This window comes from Podarcis filfolensis (assembly GCF_964270895.1).
Source record: "Podarcis filfolensis genome assembly, chromosome: 13".
Classification (NCBI taxonomy): Eukaryota; Metazoa; Chordata; class Lepidosauria; order Squamata; family Lacertidae; genus Podarcis; species Podarcis filfolensis.
The window spans coordinates 38,377,900-38,398,604 of NC_139615.1; the positions used below are offsets into that span (position 1 = coordinate 38,377,900).

A 20,705-nucleotide genomic window follows, 5' to 3' on the forward strand; every position below is an offset into this window, starting at 1 on the left:
CCCCAACTTTGCTGTTGCTGTGAAGAACATGCTCTTGATTTCCTGAAGGTTACCTCTGCCTTCGGGGCTAAGAAAATGTCAAGCAAGCCGATTCCACGACTGCTCCAGAAATAACCGTTTCCCTGCAGAATAAACCTAATTTTATTTTATATCATAACTTTGAACAGCCACTACTGGGCATTCGAGTAGCTCCCTCCATTCTTCTCATGATGCTAAAATGGAAATCTGGGTGTATCAGGCATGAGCGACCTAAAAGGAAGATTATCCTTGGATAACATTAAAAATAAATAAAAAGGGGATATGCTCTGAACATCAATTACCCCCTGCAGAGAGGTCCATTTGTTGAAAAAAAATAGTAGAATTCTGGTGATCTCATTGGATAGATTTCTAAGTGATATATGCCAGCGACAGCAGATAGCAACTGCAGATTCCCAAAGGCGGAGAGCAATCAGGTACTGAGCAACTCTTGGTCTAGGCCAGCCTTCCCCAAGCTGGTGCCCTGCAGAAATTTTAGACTACAAATTCCATCAGCTAGCTGGGGTAGATGAGTGTCGGAAGTCCATAACATCTGGAGAGTGCGCCAGGTTTGAAAAAGCTGACCTAGGTAATGAAGAAGCTGGATGTAGCAAGGCCTAGCTGGGAGATACGAGTTAGGGCCAAGATGAGCCATCAGCTAGCTCTGCCCTTTGCCTTCAATAAATATGTCATCTGTTTCTGCCAGGATCTGTCCAAAGTTTTCCTTAAAGGTGTGGTTTTCAGACAGACTGGAATCCCAGCAACTCTAATGATACAATTTAGAGGTAAGGAATAGCATCCCCCTACAATCTTTCTCCGATGAAAATAGGGACGTCCAGTTGAGGAAAAGCGGGGCATTCTGGGGTCAAATCAGAAACCAGAATGGCTTCTGCAATTCCAGGACCGTCCCTGGAAAATCAGGACACTTGGAGGGTATGCAGTAGTTAATTCCTTAAAAAAGAGGTGTTGCAGGTCAGACCTTTAAATCCCCAATGGCCTCGGCCCAGTATACGTGAAGGAGTGTCTCCACCCCCATCATTCAGCCCAGACACTGAGATCCAGCTCCGAGAACCTTATGGCAGTTCCCTCCCTGCGAGAAGTGAGGTTACAGGGAACCAGGCAGAGGGCCTTCTCGGTAGTGGCGCCCGCCTAGTGAAACGCACTCCCATCAGATGTCAAGGAAATAAACAACTATCTTACAGAAGACATCTGAAGGCAGCCATGTTAAGGAAAATTTTTAATGTTTGATGTTTTATCGTGTTTTTAATATTTTGTTGGGAGCCGCCCAGAGTGGCTGGGGAAACCCAGCCAGATGGGTGGGGTATAAATAATAAATTTATTATTATTACTATTAAAGAGGAAGACACATTATGCATCCTTGCCCCATAGTTCATTTCCGACACCTGACCTGCGGAAACAGACCCTGGTCGTTGGGCAGAAAAGGAATGGCATTCGGCTCTTGCTCAGAGGCGTGAAAATTTCTTAGTTCTAACCAATGGCAGGTTCCAGGGCAAAGTCTTCACGGCCCCTGCCTCAAATAAGCCTTGACAGCAAGTGATGGGGAAGAGGGAAGGAAAGGCGAGGAATAATGGAAGGCTGCAGAGCAGCATTCTATCCAGCTGCACTCAGGGTGCCCCACTGGCTGTTTATGCGCCATTCCCCAGAGCTTAGGCATTAGGAAGCGGTCACCTTTGGTAACAGGCCACTGCGTACCCCATGCTTGGGCGGCTGGGAAGAGTATCTCATTTCTTCCTCAATTAGCTCCTGATTAGCACCATCCCTTGGCCCCCGGCCAGCCTCCATTTAATGCACCATTAATAATTCATTTCTCAGAGAGCAGGAAGACAAAGAGAGAAGGGGCTGGCTAGGAGCACGCTGGAAGATCAGATTGTCACCAGAACAGGAAATGTAGTCACAGTGCTGGAGAAAGGAGCAGAGAAAAAGTTGGCTACGGACAACCAAGAAGCGCTAAATGTCTAGTCGATATTAAGAACAACAACAACAGAGAAAGGGAGGCACAGAAGCTGGCTACCTTAACCTCATGGAAGGAAATATGGCAAATATTTCCTCCATAAATTTATCCTTCTATTGGAAAACAGATACTCAGACACGGTAGCGCTTAATGTTGCTTTTCAGCTAGGAAAAGTATGGAAGCTTTTTTCGTTCATCTGCCTTGAGGGGTGGGGAAAAATAAATACAGTGGTACTCGGGTTAAGAACTTGATTTGTTGCAGAGGTCCGTTCTTAACCTGAAACTGTCCTTAACCTGAAGTACCACTTTAGCTAATGGGGCCTCCTGCTGCTGCCGTGCCGCCAGAGCACGATTTCTGTTCTCATCCTGAAGCAAAGTTCTTAACCCGAGGTACTATTTCTGGGTTAGTGGAGTCTGTAACCTGAAGCGTATGTAACCTGAAGCGTATGTAACCCAAGGTACCACTGTATCAAGTGTTTTTCAAGCAAAAGAAATAATTATCTGCCATTGTAGCAGGGCGTCAAGAATTTCACTAGTGTACCTCCATGGGCAGCTGGTAGCAGTGAAAATGGCTCACAAACTACTCAAGAACATACTAAATATTTCTCTCCTCTGAGCACTGACATCCTCATACGACATTGATTTAAGATACTGAACCTGCAAAAATACCGCCTTATTCATCAAATACAAAATCCAGAAAAGAAATCCCAATGATAGACCTCTTGCCTTAACACTCGGCAGATACGCAATAAATGAAAGGGGAGGAAGTCATGGAAAAACAGGTACACATGTTCCTATGATGCTTACCTGCATCCGCAAGCACGGCAGTTTAAATAGCAGACAACAAACAGTGCTGGTTCATTAACTCTCCAAAGGGAAAGCATAAGGACAGGACAGCCCATGCACAAACAGGCTCCCAAGCCAGTCAAGGACTTTCAGAATGACAGAGCTGTAGAAAATGGCATGATGCTCAAAGAAGAGTAGACAGGCAATTCCAGGAGATGCACAAAGGTATCCTGCAAACGATTAATGAAGGACATCTTGGAGCAGTTCTCCAGAAACATCAGGCAAAGGATGTATTGACCCAGTCTGAATGCAAAGACAGAAGATATTGTAGTATAGCATCTGTGTAAAGTAGCAAATACAGAACCACAAAGTGCGCATGACAAATCCAGATGTCACCCAACAGGACCTGCCAAGTTCTAGCAATGGATCTGTAGCAGCAGAGGATGTTCAGTCATGGCACACAGTACTTGCTTGCAACTATTGCAACCACTTCTTCAAGGCAACCAAGGTTAAATTTTCAGGTACAACACATGCAATGAATTAATTTCAGACAAATTTCAGAATTCCCAAAGTTTGCATGAGAACAGGAATTTGTTCACATGATTACCAGCCCATGCTACCCACAAGTTAATGGTTTAGCTGAAAGAGGTGTTGGATCAGAGGGAGATGCAACTAATACTGAGACTATGGGTCCAATGCCCAAGGAAGCAAGCAGAAGTCTCCATGTTGAGAGAGCTGGGTATGTTTCACTTGGAAATGAGGCGACTGAGAGGAGATATGATAGCCATTTTCAAATATCTCAGGGGCTGTCTCATGGGAAGATGGAGCAAGCTTGTTTTCTCCTGCTCTGGAGGGTAGGACTCAAACCAATGGCTTAAAGAAGATTCCAGCTAAACATCAGAAAGAACTTTCGGACAGTGGAACAGACTCCCTCAGGAGGCTGTGGTGTCCCGAACCCCTGGCCTACCTGGTGGCAAGTCAGTAGGTCAAGTCCAAAGTTCAAAGACCAGGAATCAATCCACACAAGGAAAGTCGAAAATCCAAAAGGTCAGGAAACACAGGCCAGGTTCAATCCAAGTAGGCCAAGTCTGAAGTCCAACAGGATATGGTCCAGTCAAACCCAAAGCACAGCCCTGCAGAGGTCCAGGAACATCCAAGCCAATTAAACAGACATAGCACCTCTGCTTCCCTTTTGCACTTTGCATGCTGAGTGCAGCACCTGGGCTTGATGAGGCATGTGATTCTCACCTGTTCCAAGCCTTCTCCAGCTGAGGAATCACACACTTCCTCCCAGAGCTAGTGAGCTCCACCTGGCCAGCTAGTGAGCTGGGCTGTGGGCCCTTGCTTGCCTCAGCTTCCTAGAGCACTCCTCTTGCTGCTTCCTATGCTTCAGAGCCCACCATGTTGGAGACAGGGGCCCCTCTGGCTCTGGATCCTGCTGCTCTGGTTCCTGTGCCCTGACCCCCACCCCCGCGCCATCCTCTGTCACCCTGTACTTCCTTCCCCATCCCCTGCTTGTCCCAGTGCTGGCTACACTCCTTGACAGGATCCTCTTCCTCCTCTGTGTAATCCTGCCAGTTCATGACACTTGGGAGGTTTCTAAGCAGAGGTTGGTTGGCCATCTGTCATGGATGCTTTAGTTGAGATTCCTGCATTCCAGGGGGTTGGACTAGATGACCCTCAGGGTCCCTTCCAACTCTACGATTCTCTGTTCTCCTCTTTATCCCAAGTCAAACCCAGCTGTTCTGAGAATACAGATGTCTGACAAAGCAAGCAGGCACTTGATCACTCAAGCTCGTTTCTTTGCTGCTGACTAGCCTGAGCCCAAAGAACGGTACAAGAAGATCGGCCTTTGGCCCCATTCTCTGGACAGTAAAAGATGGTGGGAATGTTAGTATCAGTTCTGTCTACTGGGTGCTTGTAGGCCAGTGCCACCAAGAAAAGATGACCTTGACCACTTTCCTTCCCAGTCCCTCTGCAGACATTTCTTTTGCTCAGCTTCCTGTTCTGCAGCAGAGAACTTGTATTGTTCTTTATCATCCCTGGCCATATTGGCTGGAGCTGGTGGGAGTTACTGGCTTCCCATTCTTGTTCTAGAATCATGATTTTCACTTTGAGTCCTGGTTTAAATCCCCAGGCAAGTTTAAATCCCCAGAGGGAGATGTTTTCCTCCCTTACTTAAGAGAAAGCCTCCATCCCAAAGGTGTGTTCTTGCAGTAAAGTTCCTTACAACACAGTTTGCAGAAGAATCCAGCTTAGGCCCAATGCTCACAAGGTAAGAGAGAAGAAACAACTGCAATTATATATATATATATGTATATATAAAATCACAGCAAGCACAGAGCAACTAGAGGGATGACTAGAACTGCATGAATTGTACACCAGATGGCAGTAGGGAGCTTGAAGAAACAGGTGCAACATTGCACAATTTGTTCACCTGAAAAAAGAACAGCAGCTTTAAAAAAATATTTTATTATGTGATTTTTTTAATATAAAAAATCAATATATCATCATCATGTAGCTTAACACAGTCAATTTTGCTCTCTTTATAATATCCATTTTACAGCACTCAGATTCTTCCCAACCTGAAATGTTTAGGATGTTTCACCTGGCTCTAGTATGTCACACATGCTTGCCAAGTCTCTAAAGCATCTTTATATATTTTCAATCCATCCCATAATTCTTTGTAACTTGCACCTGAATACCCTTTGCCGTTCTGGTTCTTGGCTTACCAAACGGGGGTTTGAGTGAAACAAACCAGAGTTTTGATTTCAAATGTAATGGTTAGCCAAGGATCATAGTTTGCTGCTTATTATCAGTAGAGGAACAAAGCAGGAGTAATGTAGGCATTCAGGTTAAATTGTTCATCATCCCACTTTACTGTGACTTGCGAACACAGCTGCTGACTCATGGTTGCCAATAATATCACTTGTCAAGGGAAACGGGACAGATACAACTGTGGAAAATTTCCACTAAGCACATGGAAAAGCCAATGAAGAATCCACAACAACGTTACCTTTTTAAGGCAGACACAGTGCTGCTTTCTAATATGTTATCTCAACAGCTAAAAATTTGTTACACAAAATGCGTAGGGTCCAGGATTATGCTAGTTTGCACTTAGTTCCCACTTAAGTCTGTGCAACTTGAAGTCATGACTGAATTTTCACATTGGTTTCAACGAGAACTAAGTGCACCTAGTTTAGTCTGGATGCTATCCACAAATTATTTTCAAGGCCTTTATGAATTTCCAGAACTTCAAACTTCACAAGTGATTTAAAAATAGCCACTTTTCATAGCAAAGATGTCCTTAAATATATGCTAACACAAAAGCCATGATTACAAAAATAAGGCTAACATAATGTTTCTCATTCACGTATATCCTTATGTTGTGGCCAACCGAAAAATTTGGTTCTTTAAATAGGTACACAGCTGGTTCATTAAGTCTCTGTTTTGCCCCTCAATCCAGTGCATTTCTACTAAAAAATCGTCCCCTTCTTTCTTCACAACTAACATACACTTGAAAAGGAACCATTCACTAGAGACGTTGGCACCCTGTCCAATTTCAATACCTAGGCAACCAGCGCCAAAGTCCTTGGACCTCTCCTCTTTTCCATCACTGGAATCTTCTAAGCTTGCTGAAACAACAGCCGGTTCCTTCGCTTGGCTGTTTTCTTTGGTATGTCCCTCAAGGTTTTCTTCTTCAGTATCAGGTGCTCTATTCAGTCTGCCATCCTCTCGTGACCCAAGGCTGCAACCAAGTCCCGCCAATGTCTTTTCTGTGGATTTGTCTTTTCCATCATCTGTGCACCTACCTTCTTTGTCTTCCCCAGGCCCACCTCTGTCATCTTCAGCAAGTCCTTCCTTGTCTCCTCCAGCAGGCTCACCTTGGTCGCCTTCTGTGATGTTACTTGCATCGTTCAGGTTCTTTCCTTCTGTTGTGGCTTGGAGGAAATCCACAGAGGCTCGAGGAAGTTCGCGCAGCTGCCTGACACGATCCCTCTTCTTTCTCCGCAAGTGAATCCAGGAGTTTTCTACAGCTGTTAGGAACAAACTGATCTCGTCTTTCCCGCAGGGAATGCATTTGTGCTGCACCTATTGAAGCAAACGCGCACAGAGTTTTAGTGTGATTCGTTGGTGTAAATTTGCCGCTTCCTGAAATGGCATCACATTTAAAAGAGGAAAGCAAAGGGAGAATTGTTGCAGTTACTATTACCTTCAGGTCAGTGAGGATTTTTCTAATCCATGCTGCAACTACTGCCATCCCTTCAACAGCATCAATCCCCACTGAGGAAGCTTTAGTAGCTAACTCTTTGGCTGTAGACGCCAAGACTAGGAACGTGATTGGTTTCCGAGGCTTCTCTAGTTTTCGTTTCTTAGAAGGAGGTGACTGAGGGGAAAAGAGGAAATGGAATAATTAAAAATCTAAAGAATAGTAACGCAGTATTCAGGGCATGAATAGAAAATGTGTAAATAATTAGGGACGCAGGTGGCACTGTGGTCCCCAGTAAGCCTAGGGCTTGCCGATCAGAAGGATCAGCAGTTCGAATCCCCGCGATGGGGTGAGCTCCTGTTGCTCGGTCCCAGCTCCTGCCAACCTAGCAGTTCGAAAGCACATTGAAGTGCAAGTAGATAAATAGGTACTGCTCCGGCAGGAAGGTAAACGGCGTTTCCGTGCGCTGCTCTGGTTCGCCAGAAAGCGGCTTAGTCATGCTGGCCACATGACCCGGAAAAACTGTCTGTGGACAAACGTCGGCTCCCCTGGACAGTAAAGCGAGAAGAGCGCCGCAACCCCAGAGTCGTTCATGACTGGACTTAACTGTTATGGGTCCTTTACCTTTACCTTTATTTAATTAGTATCAATACGTGGTGACTTAAGGAGGTTCACGGAAGGAAAATTTCCCATCCCCACACCTCAATAACACTCTGTGCTACATCACGTGAGGTTCAGGAGCACCCCCCATAACATCTTGGGGGGCACAGGTGGCTATAGAGAGAAGAGGTAATGGGAAATATTCCTTCTGTAAGTTAAGCTTTCTTAGCACCCAAACCAAGAACTACATCGTACAGCAACAGCAGCTAGAATTATGTATGATTAGTATTGGAAATAAAGAAAATCCCCAAACAGGGGAAATGGGAGAATGTGTAACACAAAAACACAATTATTGCAAAATTAATACATTACATATGGACTGAGGGAGGAAAAAATGAACTGTTCAGTAGCAATTGGGGAAAAAATTTAACTGATATTGAACAAAGCATGTAATTCAATTTCTGCCAGTTATGTACTATGGTCCAAGAGAATTTCGTACATCTGAATCTGATAGTTGCAGTCTGTACATTCACTGACATAGTTGACGTATGCTGTCAAGAAACTAAGGAAGAAGCAAAAAAAAAGGGGGGGAGAAATTTGATTACTTGAGTAATCACTCAAGTAATTTTGTGAAACTAATCAGAGATCTGAATGTGTGTTTATCAAACAGAGGTCTTCTTCACCCCATCCCACCAGGCCTATGTAAATTGCTTTGGAAACTCAGGAGCTTGCGACACATTAAGGGAGAGTCCTAAGCGATAACACAAGATAACGAATTGCGGGAAAGACACGAGGGCACTTACTGGCACTTTGACATTTTCATAGAAGCTCCAAGCCAGTGCCCACCTCATGGTGCGACCTTGACAGAATTCGGTGTGGGTGACTTTAGGAACCTGCACACAAAGAAAAACAGCAAGCCAGCCTTACGTTTGGGGAGTTATTTCCTTCAGTAACTCATTACAACTTCAGAGCTGGGACCCCAAAACATCCCATGGTGGCATTTTACTCTTTTAGCTCAAAATTACAGCATTTCACATACTGCAGAGAGGTGTCTGCAGCCCTTTCCTCCAAAGTCTCTGATCATGGGCAGCATAGACAAATACCTTCTTGTCCAGTTCACAGGGAGCTAAATGAGGCTGGGTCTATAGTGCAGTAGAATGGATCAGGAACAAGGAAGTGGGCAGAGTAATCTGGAGGCCAGGAAATGCTCTGAAGGCAGACTTCCGGTTCGCTGCAGAGGTAATGGTGGTGCGCTCCATGTTGTCTGCTTAAAGGACGTCACGGTTCTGGCGGATAGAGCCTTGGGGGCAAGCGCCAGGGCTAGGAGACCCCCCCCCAAAAAACCCCACAGAGGAGTGGGGGTCCTAGGGGTCCAGCAGAGCATGGGAACTTGCCCTCCTGAGCCCGCTGCCTGATATTTCTGCGCGGGGGAAAGGAAGAGGCTTGAGTCCGCTCACAGCTCCACCGCACTCTACTGCCAAAGCCACCCAACACCACCACAAGCAGCGGATTTTCCGATTAGAGGTAAAAGCCAAATAAAGCATTATAAGAAGAATTAGGTGTAAGATGCAGCCACCTTGTTGAAGCTAAGCAAGTCTAGGTCAGGCTAGTTCCTACATGGTGGCACACCTTGGATTCCTGTGATTAAAATGAGTTCAGTGGAAGAAAAAGCAAGATACAAACATAAACAGGACTGACTGGGCTACTTCAGAAAAAATACGAGAGAGACATTGCAAACACTTTTGTAAATCAAGAAAATCTTTAATAATAATAATAAAGTAGTGTGTTAGATCGACAGGGGTGCCAGGTTCTGCAGCTTGCCAGTGGAAAAACCATTTAGTATTTCACACAAATGGAAAGTGCAGCTGCAAACAGGGTGTAATACAGATAGCTGCGGTGTGTTTACAGAAATGCTTACCCCATGGACCCGAAGCTCCTCTTTCAGGGGTGCCAGGCTGCACTTCTTCCCCAGCATGCAACTGTACCACCTGCAGTAATGAAAGGCATTTCAGAACCTAAGAGTTTAGAAATCAGAATAAGCTCTCTCAAAACTAGCCTCTTAGGGGGTTCAACTTTCAGAACACAAAGGTCTCATGATCGCCAATTTAAAAAAGGAAAATGCTTTGAGGAGCAACTGCAGACTCTATTACAGTCATGGGTAAACCATGCTCCAAGATTTGGAAATAACGTTAAGAGCGCACCTTTTCTTCCTCCTACTAGAGCAAAACAGCTGCTCAAAACCAAAGCCCAACAACTTTATTCCAAGCCCTGGAATTCGTGCCACATCACAAATAAATTTTAATCAGTGGTTTCAGTTGTATAAATCATCAACATTATGATGATGATGATTTTATTTTATTTCCTATGAAGACTGGAGAGGATTGATTTTTTTGCTTTTAATCTACGGTGAAGATACTGATATTCTCGTTATTATGTGCGTATTTTAAATGATTTATTTTTTATTGTTAATGTTGGATTGTGATGGCCTTTGGCTATAAACAACAAGTTTTTTATTTGATCCAGTTTGCTCACTGCGAGAAGTAAAGTTACAGGGAACCAGGCAGAGGGCCTTCTCAGCAGTGGCGCCATCCCATAAACAACTATTTGACTTTTAGAAGTTATCTGAAGGCAGCCCTGTATAGGAAAGTTTTGAATGTTTGATATTTTATTGCGTTTTCTATGTTTTGTTGGAAGCTGCCAAGAGTGGCTGGGGCAACCCAGTCAGATGGGTGGCATATAAACAATAAAAATTTTATACTTAAATTCTTACCGTAATCTTTTTTTAAGCTGCAGGCTATCGTGGATTATTCTCTTGACAAATTCCAACTCTCCTCCTTCAGCCATGATCTCAGTGATCCCTCCAGTGTTGACAGAGCTGGGAGGGGGTCTTCTGGGATTACGAGAATTTACTCCCTGGCAAAGAATGAAAGTGGGCATCATTACCTCTTAGATTGCTTCCGTAGCCATGCAAACTGACTGTATGAAAAACTTTACAGATGCTTAGGTTCTTCCGCCTCTCCCAAATGTCTTCCTGCACAGCATCAAATTATACTTCAAGCATTTCAACTGTGAAGGGGCCTTTCCAGAATGAGCATGTGTCAACACAAACAGGAGAAGCCCAGGGCAGAGGATCAGCAATCAACATACCTTTGCTTCCAGCTGGTTGGCAAAAAAAGGAGGGTTGCACATGCAGAAATCATAGACGACCCCAGACTCTTCTTCTAAGGCATCCAGCAGGAGTGTCTTTTGTGGTACTTTAACCACTGAAAGAAAAGGAAGCACAGAGGGTTAGGGAAAACCAGACATTTGCTTACTTTCAACTGAGCTTCTAGAAATCGTGATATGCTACTTCAGACAAAAAAAGACAAAGGCAACCCACTTTTATAAAGGTGGAAAGCTTAATATCATAACCATAGCACAACATGTTGGCCGCATCATAGACATTCACAATACAAATGCTATTATGTCACTATTGTTAGACCTCATAAAATAGTTGCCCACTTTTCCAACAGTGATTGGAGATCCATTTCAGTAGCAAAAGCTGAACAAGCAATCCACTTTGAGGAATAATACACCAGATCTCTCAGAGTTTAGGTCCCCTAACCTCTGCTGTTGCTATGCTTCCTCTTGGCCCCTCTTCCTGCCAGCCACCCCCTACCATTCTCTTTTAACCTTTCCCCCTTTTTTCTTTCTCTGCTCTTTACAGGTTGGGTTGATTGGGAAGGCAGTTAGGAATTTTGGGGATTGTTTTCTTCTCTGTTGGCACTAGTCTCCAACAAAAATTCGAGGTGGGGGAATCATTATTATAATAATAATAATTTTTTATTTATACCCCACCCTCCCCAGCCAAGGCCGAGCTCAGAGCGGCTTACAAGCAATAATAAAAACAAGATGAATGATTACAACTTAAAAACAAAAATAAAAAAACAACATTAAAATAATGGAACATTAAAATATTAAAATGTAGCCTCATCGCAGGAGGAGAAGGAAAAGAAAAAAGAAAGGGAGGGAGGGAATCAAATTGGTTCCAAGCCAAAGGCCAGGCGGAACAACTCTTGTCTTACAGGCCCTGCAGAAAGAAATCAGATCCCGCAGGGCCCTGGTCTCATGAGGCAGAGCGTTCCACCAGGCCGGAGCCAGAGTTGAAAAGGCCCTGGCTCTGGTTGAAGCCAATCTAACTTCCTTAGGGCCTGGGACCACAAGGGTGTTGTTATTTATGGACCTTGAGGCTCTCCGTGGGGCATACCAGGAGAGGCGGTCCCGTAGGTACGAGGGTCCTAGGCCGTGAAGGGCTTTAAAGGTCAAAAGCAGCACCTTAAATCTGACCCTGTACTCCCACGGGAGCCAGTGCAGCTTGAAAAGCACTGGGTGAATATGCTCCCATGGCAGAGACCCCGTGAGGAGCCTCGCTGCAGCATTCTGTACCCGCTGGAGTTTCTGGGACAGCTTCAAGGGCAGCCCCGCATAGAGCGAATTACAGTAGTCAAGCCTGGAGATGACCGTCACATGGATCACTGTGGCCAGGTCGGGGCGGGAAAGGTAAGGGACCAGCTGCTTGATGTGGCGAAGGTGGAAAAATGTCGCCTTGGCTGTTGCTGTAACTTGCACCTCCATGGAAAGGGAGGCGTCAAGGATTACACCCAAACTCTTAACGGAAGGCAATGAAATACATTAAATACAGTGGTACCTTAGTTCCCGAATGGCTTGGTTGTTGAACAAATCGGCTCTTGAATGCCACAAACCCAGAAGTGCTCTGGTTTGTGAACGTTTTTCGGAAGCCAAATGTCCGACAAGGCTTCCGATTAAGTGCTGGAAGCTCCTGCAGCCAATTGGAAGCCATGCCTTGGTTTTCGAACAGTTTCGGGAGCTGAACGGACTCCCGGAATGGATCAAGTTTGAGAACCAAGGTACCACTGTATAAACAAAACTCTCGGCTTCTGCCCCAAAATAATGCAATGCATGGATAATTTTGCCTGTATGCAAACTACTTTGCAGCATAAGATAGGGACAAGAGGGATATAATGATACCTTTTATAAGGTTGGATAAGTTGTTTTGTTCCACATTTTTCTTGGCAAAGCTGAAACACACATCATCCACTTCTGTTGCAATGAAATACCATCCATTCAAAGTTGCACCAAGTAATGGGTAAATACAAGAGGCACCTGTTCCTGCAACACACCCAAGAAAAGTGCAAAAGTTAAAACAACGCAGAGCATTCAAAATAAACAACCCAGAATGCATTTTCTAAGGCTCTATCTATCAATATATGGATTTTACCAGTTGGCCAGCAAGTACTATTAGGCAGAACATGCTAAATTACTTTCTACTTAGTGCCACTGTTTGACAAGAGTATTTCCTATTCCACAAAATACCTTGCAACACTTGATGCTTCACAAGCAGGCGAAATAAGGCCTGCTCTAACCACCCAGCCTCACCACAACACTCTCCTCAGAAGAACTCTGTACCAGCTACAGAAGTGACATGAATGAAAAATAATCCACTGGACTGTATGGTCAAAAAGCACTTACTCCTTCACAATGGATTCAGACTAAATCTACACCCAGTCAGAGCACACCCACAGAAGTACATAAACCCCTGAAAGGGAGAAAGCAACAAAGGCAAATGTGGCTTCATATCACATGCATGAGAGTTGATGCGGGAAATCTTTGGTGATCAAAACTATGTAGAAAGGACATTTTGTGTCAACTTTACAAGTTCACGCAAATAGCTTTGCAAACACCCGACTTCTTAAAACTCTGATATGTATCCTCTCTAAGGACTCCTGGACATAAACAAAAACCCCAATTCATTACATGGGAGGGCACTGTGGTGTCATTTTGCCTGGTGGGTTATGTATGGGGAAGGGGACATCATAGAGGTGTCTCCCCACTGATGTGAGTGGGCTGGTTATCATGGGAGCATAGACAGTCTTCTCCCATTACATGCTGGGGTGTGTGGCTGATGCTCTGCTCTGCGCTTTTTGTAATAGCATTCCCCCGCTCCTTCTCAACTTTTGTGCTGGGAACTCACAGGACAAAGGCTAACTTATGGCGATATTGTGACAACACAAGTGGCCCACATGTGTAGTGGGACTTAGGATTGATCTGCAAGTCACCAACATGAAGCATACCTATGTCTATTCCCCATGTAGCTGAATCTTTAGCAGCAGCGTCCTGCTGAGCAATCAGATCTTCGACCCAGTGGATATAGTTGAGCCTCAAGGGAACAGTCGGAATGAGCCTTTCCAAAGGTATGTCAATTTGTAGTCCAAAGTCTTCTTTCAACAGGGTGCATGTTAAGGCTCTCACCGCTTCTGGATCCTTGAAGTTCACACTGAAAGGCACAAGATAATAGGCGAGCTGAAGAATTCCTGTTTTGCATCAAGGAACATAGTGTGGAATGCACTACAGATGCCAGACTTGGCTATGTTCACTCTTGCAAATAAGAATAGCAGGGAATTTAAAAGGAAGGAAAAAGCTTTGAGGCCTTGTTGTTCAACCCAAGCCTGATTATCTCACTACTCTACTCAGTACAGAAAGCTGGCTGGGCCAGTAAGTTTCCAGAGGTTAAAAAGCTGTTTCAGTGGAGGTGGCAAGAGAATAAAGATATCCACTTGGGGGCACTAATGCGGAGGAGCTCGGTTTGGTGCGCAGTGGTCAAACCTCTCTGCAAAGTAAGGGGCTTCCCTCCTCTGTGGCTGGAATGGAAACTGCAAGCTACTAGTCTCTTAGTGATCTACAGTGGTATCCTCTAGTTGCGGACTTAATCCGTTTTGGGGTGCCATTCGCACCCCAAAAAGTCCACAACTAGAGCGCCTCTTCCACGCATGTGCGCGATGATCAAGCACTTCTGCACATGCGCAAAGCGCACAGATCGCTTCTGTGCATGCGGCAAACCTGGAAGTAAACACTTCTGGGTTTGCCATGTTCGTAAGCTGAAAGTCCGTAAGAAGAGCAGAGCACAACACGAGGTATGACTATAGTAGCATTTGTGGGCTTATTTCCAAGGCTGAACCAGGCCCGTGCCTGCAAATGAACACAACGCATATCATAAACTCCAGTTTATGCCGGTAGAGCATAAGACACTTGATCTCAGTAACATGGCTCTGGACGCCACATAGGGTAAAAAGATTCCTGCATTGCAGCAGGTTGGACTAAGTGACCCCGGGGGGGAGGGAGCCTCCCTTCCAACTCTACAATTCTGTGATACCTCCTTCTCCAACCCCCAAGTGGCTCAAGTTTTTGGATGCAGGGCAAAAAACCCCCACAAAAAACCTTGCCTTTTTGCTACTGGCATGAAGTGTGATTCTTGTTGGCAGCCTAATATAATTATAATTATGTTACATTATATTAGGCTACTGATAAGAATAAAATTATTATTTATAATATTATTTCTATAGATATTATTTATAGTATTATTTCTATAATATAATATTACTATATTATAAAAATAATACCATTATTTTTGTATGGAATAATATGCAGTTGTAAATGTTGACAATAGGACCCATGGAGGGGGGGGGGGAAGTCTCGAGATTCAGAGTAATCTCTATATATGGATATGCATTTGGAATGTTATAAATTCATATCTGTAAAATCAAATAAAAATGATTTCATCCCCCCTCCCAGTTTTTAAATGCTTTATCGGTTGAAAACTTTGTAACATAAATATGCAATAGATGTTATAGGCAACATATGAAATAAACAATTATTCATTTTTTAACTAGTACTTGCTTTGTACATCCATCAGTGATTAAATTTGACAAGACCTCCGATCTTCCCCTTGAGTTCCCAAATTAATTTCCTTAAATATGCGCTCAAACTTTACTTTCTCTGTTATTTGACTTAATATAAATTTTATTTTATAAAATTATCCTACTCACACACCGAAGCTCAATCAAGACCTGCCAACTTTTCACAATGTTCTTCTACATATACTCTGCATATATCCCACTCTCTGATAAATTTTCCATCTGTAACGTCTCTTAACCTTGCTGATAATCTCGCCAGCTCAGCGCACTCTCTTATTTTGTTTTGCCATTCTAATTTAGATGGAAATATCCTCTCCCTTCCAGCCTTTTGCGATTAGAATTCTGGCAGCAACTGTAACATACATAAAGACTCTCCTGAAACTTTTTTGAAAACTGATTTCAAATAAATAAATAATAATAATAATATATTTATAATATTATATTACTGTATTATACAGAATACATACATATGCTACTGAGAACTTACCTCACCCTCCCGGACAAATTTATCTGCACGTGTTGTTTAAATTCCGGGTACTTGGACGCCAGGTAAGCGAAATCCGGCGGCTTGTCCTTGTATCTGTTCCTCGCGTGCATAGATTTGTTGAGGGCCATCCCGGGGTCGGAGAGGGGAGCGCGGGCCGGACGGGGGTCGCTCTGGGAAACGAAACACCTGTTGGCAGGTAAAGGCGCCCGCGCAGCACGCGCGCGCCTCGTGCGCGAAAAGGCCTGCGCTGCGCGGTATCTCTCGCCCCTCAGGATGCCGGGCCCCCTCAGCAAGCTCCTCGCAGGAGATGCGCCGAGTCGTCGTCGTCGTCCCCGGACGCCAAGGCGAAGAGAATGGGAGAGAAGCCCGAGAGTTGTAGGCGGCCCTGCGCTTCCGGTACAGCCGTCACCTTTCTCTCTCTCACACACAGACACAGACAGGAAGTCAGGCGACGAGGGGTTGCTGTGCCCAGCTATCACGCTGGGCAACTCTATGGTTGAAAGGTCCGCCCGTCCCCCCTCCTACCAAAGAGCGGCAGCTGCGCCTGCGCGAGTTCTCATAGGACCATAGTGTTCTGAGGGACACCAGCGTCACCCAGTAGCCCAGCTCACTGCAATGCAGGGATCTCTTACTTAGTTCACCCAAGGCCAGATTTAGGTTTGATGAGGCCCTAAGCTACTGAAGGTAACGGGGCCCTTTATATGGCCAGCTGTCCTTTGTCAACAACAAATTGTCGCTGTTTTTTGTGTTGAATAGATGCTATATGGTAATTTCTGGACCTAATAGGTATCTAAAGCTATTTGCACATAACAAATAGGAGCCTACACAACACAAAACACTGTTGCTGTATGTAGGTTTTACTTTGTTTTTTATCTTATATTTTGGAAATGTAAAGGTAAAGAGACTCCTGACTGTTAGGTCCAGTTGTGGACGACTCTGGGGTTACGGCGTTCATCTCGCTTTATTGGTCAAGGGAGTCAGCGTACAGCTTCCGGGTCATGTGGCCAGCATGACTAAGCCGCTTCTGGCGAACCAGAGCAGCGCATGGAAACGCCGTTTTTTTTTTTTTACCTTCCCGCCGGAGCAGTACCTACTTATCTACTTGCACTTTGACGTGCTTTCAAACTGTTAGGTTGGCAGGAGCAGGGACCGAGCAACAGAAGCTCACCCCGTCGCGGGGATTCGAACCAAGGACCTTCTGATCAGCAAGTCCTAGGCTCTGTGGTTTAACCCACAGCTCCACCCACGTTTGGAAATGTACATCCATTTTTCCCCCTTTAATTTTTTTGGGGGCCCCCCAAGAGTGGGGCCCTAAACTATAGCTTGTTTAGCTTATACGTAAATCCCTCTGTCAGGGATGAACTGTTCATTCACCCAAGCTCCGCTTAAGATTATTGTACTAAATGGTTCCTGGCCTTTTAGGATAGCCACACAAATAGGAAGGGGTGCTTCTTGATTTTGCTGTTGGGTTTAGCAAACGGTATCAAAGAAAACACCAGTTATGAACATGATTGTAGCTTGCACTGAGTGAGGCTAGTATATAGCCCGTCACTACTTTGACTAGCAGCAGCAGAACCTGGCAGAATTTGGATGAGGGAATATAGATCTAGGCAGCTAATTATTTTTTTAAAAAAAAGTTTCAAGGCTGCCTTGGGATACTTCCAGCTCTTAGCATACAATGCACACATTCTGGAGAAATCCAACATCTTCCAAGACTAGAAATATTCCCTGTTAATAAAAACATCATTAGAAGAGATGGTATTTGCAGAGGTGGACTTTGGTAATACTGTGCCTGGAGTGAGGACAAAATTTGGTGCCGTCCCGAAATATTATTTTCACAATAATTCCTTTTGGTACAGTTGCTTTTTTATGGATCTTAGCAGGTATTCATATAAATATAGGTATTACTGTTACTATTATTTTGTGCCCACTTGGGTTGGAGCCGTGTGCAGGGGAACAACCAGCTACACTGCCCTAAATCTGGAGCTGGTATTTGCAAAATCATTATGTCCAACAGTTACCCTGGGATGTCCTTGTCTATTTCTTGGTGCTTCTGCTGGAAGGACAAGCACGGGGGGGGGGGGGTGTTAATTAGCATGACCCCAGAAGAAAACTAGATTGGCTTGGATAACATTGGTGATGGGCGAGAAGAGCCCTCGCTGACCGTAACAGAGTTATCTTCCTGGATCTTCATTGCTAAGATGCAGAGGGGTCAGTTTAGAAAGCAACTTAGCAGCCACTTAAAATAGCAAGACACAGTTGGGGACCTTGTCAACACCTAGGTATATCCCAGGACCGGGATTTAGGGCTGTGCTCAGAGCCTATTTATACATGATCCAACACCCTCTCAGACGACGTCCACCTTCCAAGATCAAGACTGCAGTGGAAATTTCGGGTGTAAATTGGGTAAAGATGAAGTAACAAGATGGCTATTGGAGGACTAAGTTCTTTCTTCTCTTATCATTCATACTGGAGACCCAGCTCCTTCAGGATGTTGCAAAATTAGCTAAGGGGGAAAAGATGCAACCTGGTCATTCCTGTCCAATGAGATGGGAGTTCACAGACCTGTTTCAAATTTGCCACTCTTGGTAGAATAGTGATCAGCAGCTCCTTGTGAAACACATGCCTGCCACATAGAATCGCTTTGAATTGCCACACCTGAAGGAATATAAAAGCATATGCTGTTCACATTTTGAACGAGTTGCTGTGCATGTCTGTCTATTGCAGGCTGCATGCCCCTTTGACAAAAATGGATCCTCTTTTTTGCACAGCTTTTACCTCATTGACGGAATTCAGTGAACATCCAAGATACTGTTAGATCTTTAGGATGGGGAACCTGAAGCCCTTTTAGATGTTGCTGAATCCCAACTTCCATCTGCTCCTGTCAACATGGCAAATAGGGACGATGGCAGTTGAATGGCAGAAGATCTGGAGGGCCACCAGTTCCCCCTCTCGGTCTTACAATACTACAAACCAGATAACACATCTGATGAAATAAAGCACCGTTTAAATTATGAAGCAATCCTGCAGAAAAATTTTTTATCAGTGTTTTCTAAACTTCTGATAGCTGAGACACATATATTCCAGGCTTTGAACTGGAGGTCACTTCATGGTTAAACTCCAAAATGTTTATTTTTTATAATTTAGAAGTGAAAATGACACGGCCATAGAAGACTCCACTCCATTCTTCTGCACAATACTCTTCTGGGCATGTTTCTGGACTGGAAAGAAGCAAGCCCAGAGCAATTACTCAGGCTGAGATGACCAACAGCTTCCTCTGAGAAAACCAATTTCTGCTGCATCCCTGTACAGTGATGTCTCAGGTTAAGTACTTTATTCGTTCCAGAAGTCTGTACTTAACCTGAAACTGTTCTTAACCTGAAGCACCACTTTAGCTAATGGGGCCTCCTGCTGCTGCCGAGCCGCCGAAGCACAATTTCTGTTCTCATCCTGAAGCAAAGTTCTTAACCTGAAGCACTATTTCTGGGTTAGCGGAGTCTGTAACCTGAAGGGTATGTAACCTGAGGTACCACTGTATTTGGGGGCGGACTGAGTGATACAAATCATAAAACAAAACCTATGCATGACAGTAGCTGAGGTTGATCAGTAAGAGGCAAGGCCTGAGCAATGAACAATACTGGAAATGCTTTTAATGGAACTGGGCCACAGATCTTACGTTTTTGGATCTTTCCCCTTGATAATGCTTTAACTTATTTTTTTGCGGGCCACCTTGGCCTCTTCTCGAGGAATAGCAAGGTAGAAATGCTTTAAATGACAAAACTGAATTAATTAATTATGTGCACAATATTCCCTGTGAGTGTGTGCTTTGGACTCACAGGAATCTGTCTTTCTTGCAGGACAAGTTAAGAGTGTTTGCAAGTCACAAATTTCTCACATAGTATTTGCGATTACTCTGCCCTCTAGTGATAAAAGGAAGAATCTGCACTGGCAAGGCAAAATAGAAATTTGCATGAGGCCCGATTCCACATACCACCACAAATCATAGAATTGTAGAGGACCATGAGGGTCATCTAGTCCAAGGCAGGAATCTTTCACCCAACATGGGACTTGAACCCAGACCCTGAGATTAAGAGTCTCATGCTCTTACCAACTGAGCTACCCCAGGCGTGATGCAAGTAAAATTTAAAACCCAGAGCATCTGCTACAACCATGGTTGCTTTGGATCCAGTAAAATCTACTGCTCTTTTATATAGATTCACAGAACCTAGGCTCTCATTTTGTAAGTGAAGAAAAAGAAGCCAACCTCTGCAGTTCCATATTAAATCTCTCGTATGCAAATAGCCCCAAATCAGTGTTCTATCATCGAGCAATCACTGATGGCAGGGAAATTATTTTTGCTCCTGGCGTCACTGTTGCCAAGGTTTCCTCCACCCTTTGTTTACAATTATATGCAAGACCAAGACTCCATATATTTGCAAACCGCCAAATTTTGGAGCGTTTAAGAAGTAGAATTACAGTGGTACCTCGGGTTAAGAACTTAATTCGTTCCGGAGGTCCGTTCTTAACCTGAAACTGTTCTTAACCTGGGGTACCACTTTAGCTAATGGGGCCTCCCGCTGCCGCCACCACTGCACGATTTCTGTTCTCATCCTGAAGCAAAGTTCTTAACCTAAAGCACTATTTCTGGGTTAGCGGAATCTGTAACCTGACGCTTATGTAACCTGAAGCGTATGTAACCCGAGGTACCACTGTAGTTATATCAATTATGAACTCAAATGATCCAACAGAAAGTGTTGCCAGAACTATGACTCCATTGAGTATTTTTGTTCCCTTTGTGGATGGGTAATAGTATTTTATGGCACCTAATACGCTGTTTGATCATTCTGCATTATCCTAACGAATGTGATATGCATTTGGTTTCTCA

The 20,705-nt window shown here is 44.3% G+C and overlaps 2 protein-coding genes across 2 annotated transcripts in view; one reads left to right on the forward strand and one right to left on the reverse strand.

Moving 5' to 3' along the window:
• The window catches only part of NKIRAS2 (NFKB inhibitor interacting Ras like 2), a 272,510-nt gene that overhangs the window by 208,710 nt on the left and 43,095 nt on the right, over nt 1-20,705 (forward strand). The gene's annotated exons all lie outside the window — the stretch shown is intronic.
• On the reverse strand, nt 5,229-16,292 carry METTL16 (methyltransferase 16, RNA N6-adenosine). Its single transcript, XM_083583065.1, has 9 exons — nt 15,821-16,292; nt 13,714-13,916; nt 12,611-12,751; nt 10,730-10,845; nt 10,353-10,495; nt 9,501-9,570; nt 8,386-8,475; nt 6,986-7,159; nt 5,229-6,864 (listed from the first exon to the last, which is right to left on the reverse strand). The coding sequence occupies exons 1-9, from the start codon at nt 15,946-15,948 to the stop codon at nt 6,154-6,156; spliced, it is 1,776 nt and encodes a 591-aa protein (XP_083439191.1). The 5' UTR covers nt 15,949-16,292; the 3' UTR covers nt 5,229-6,153.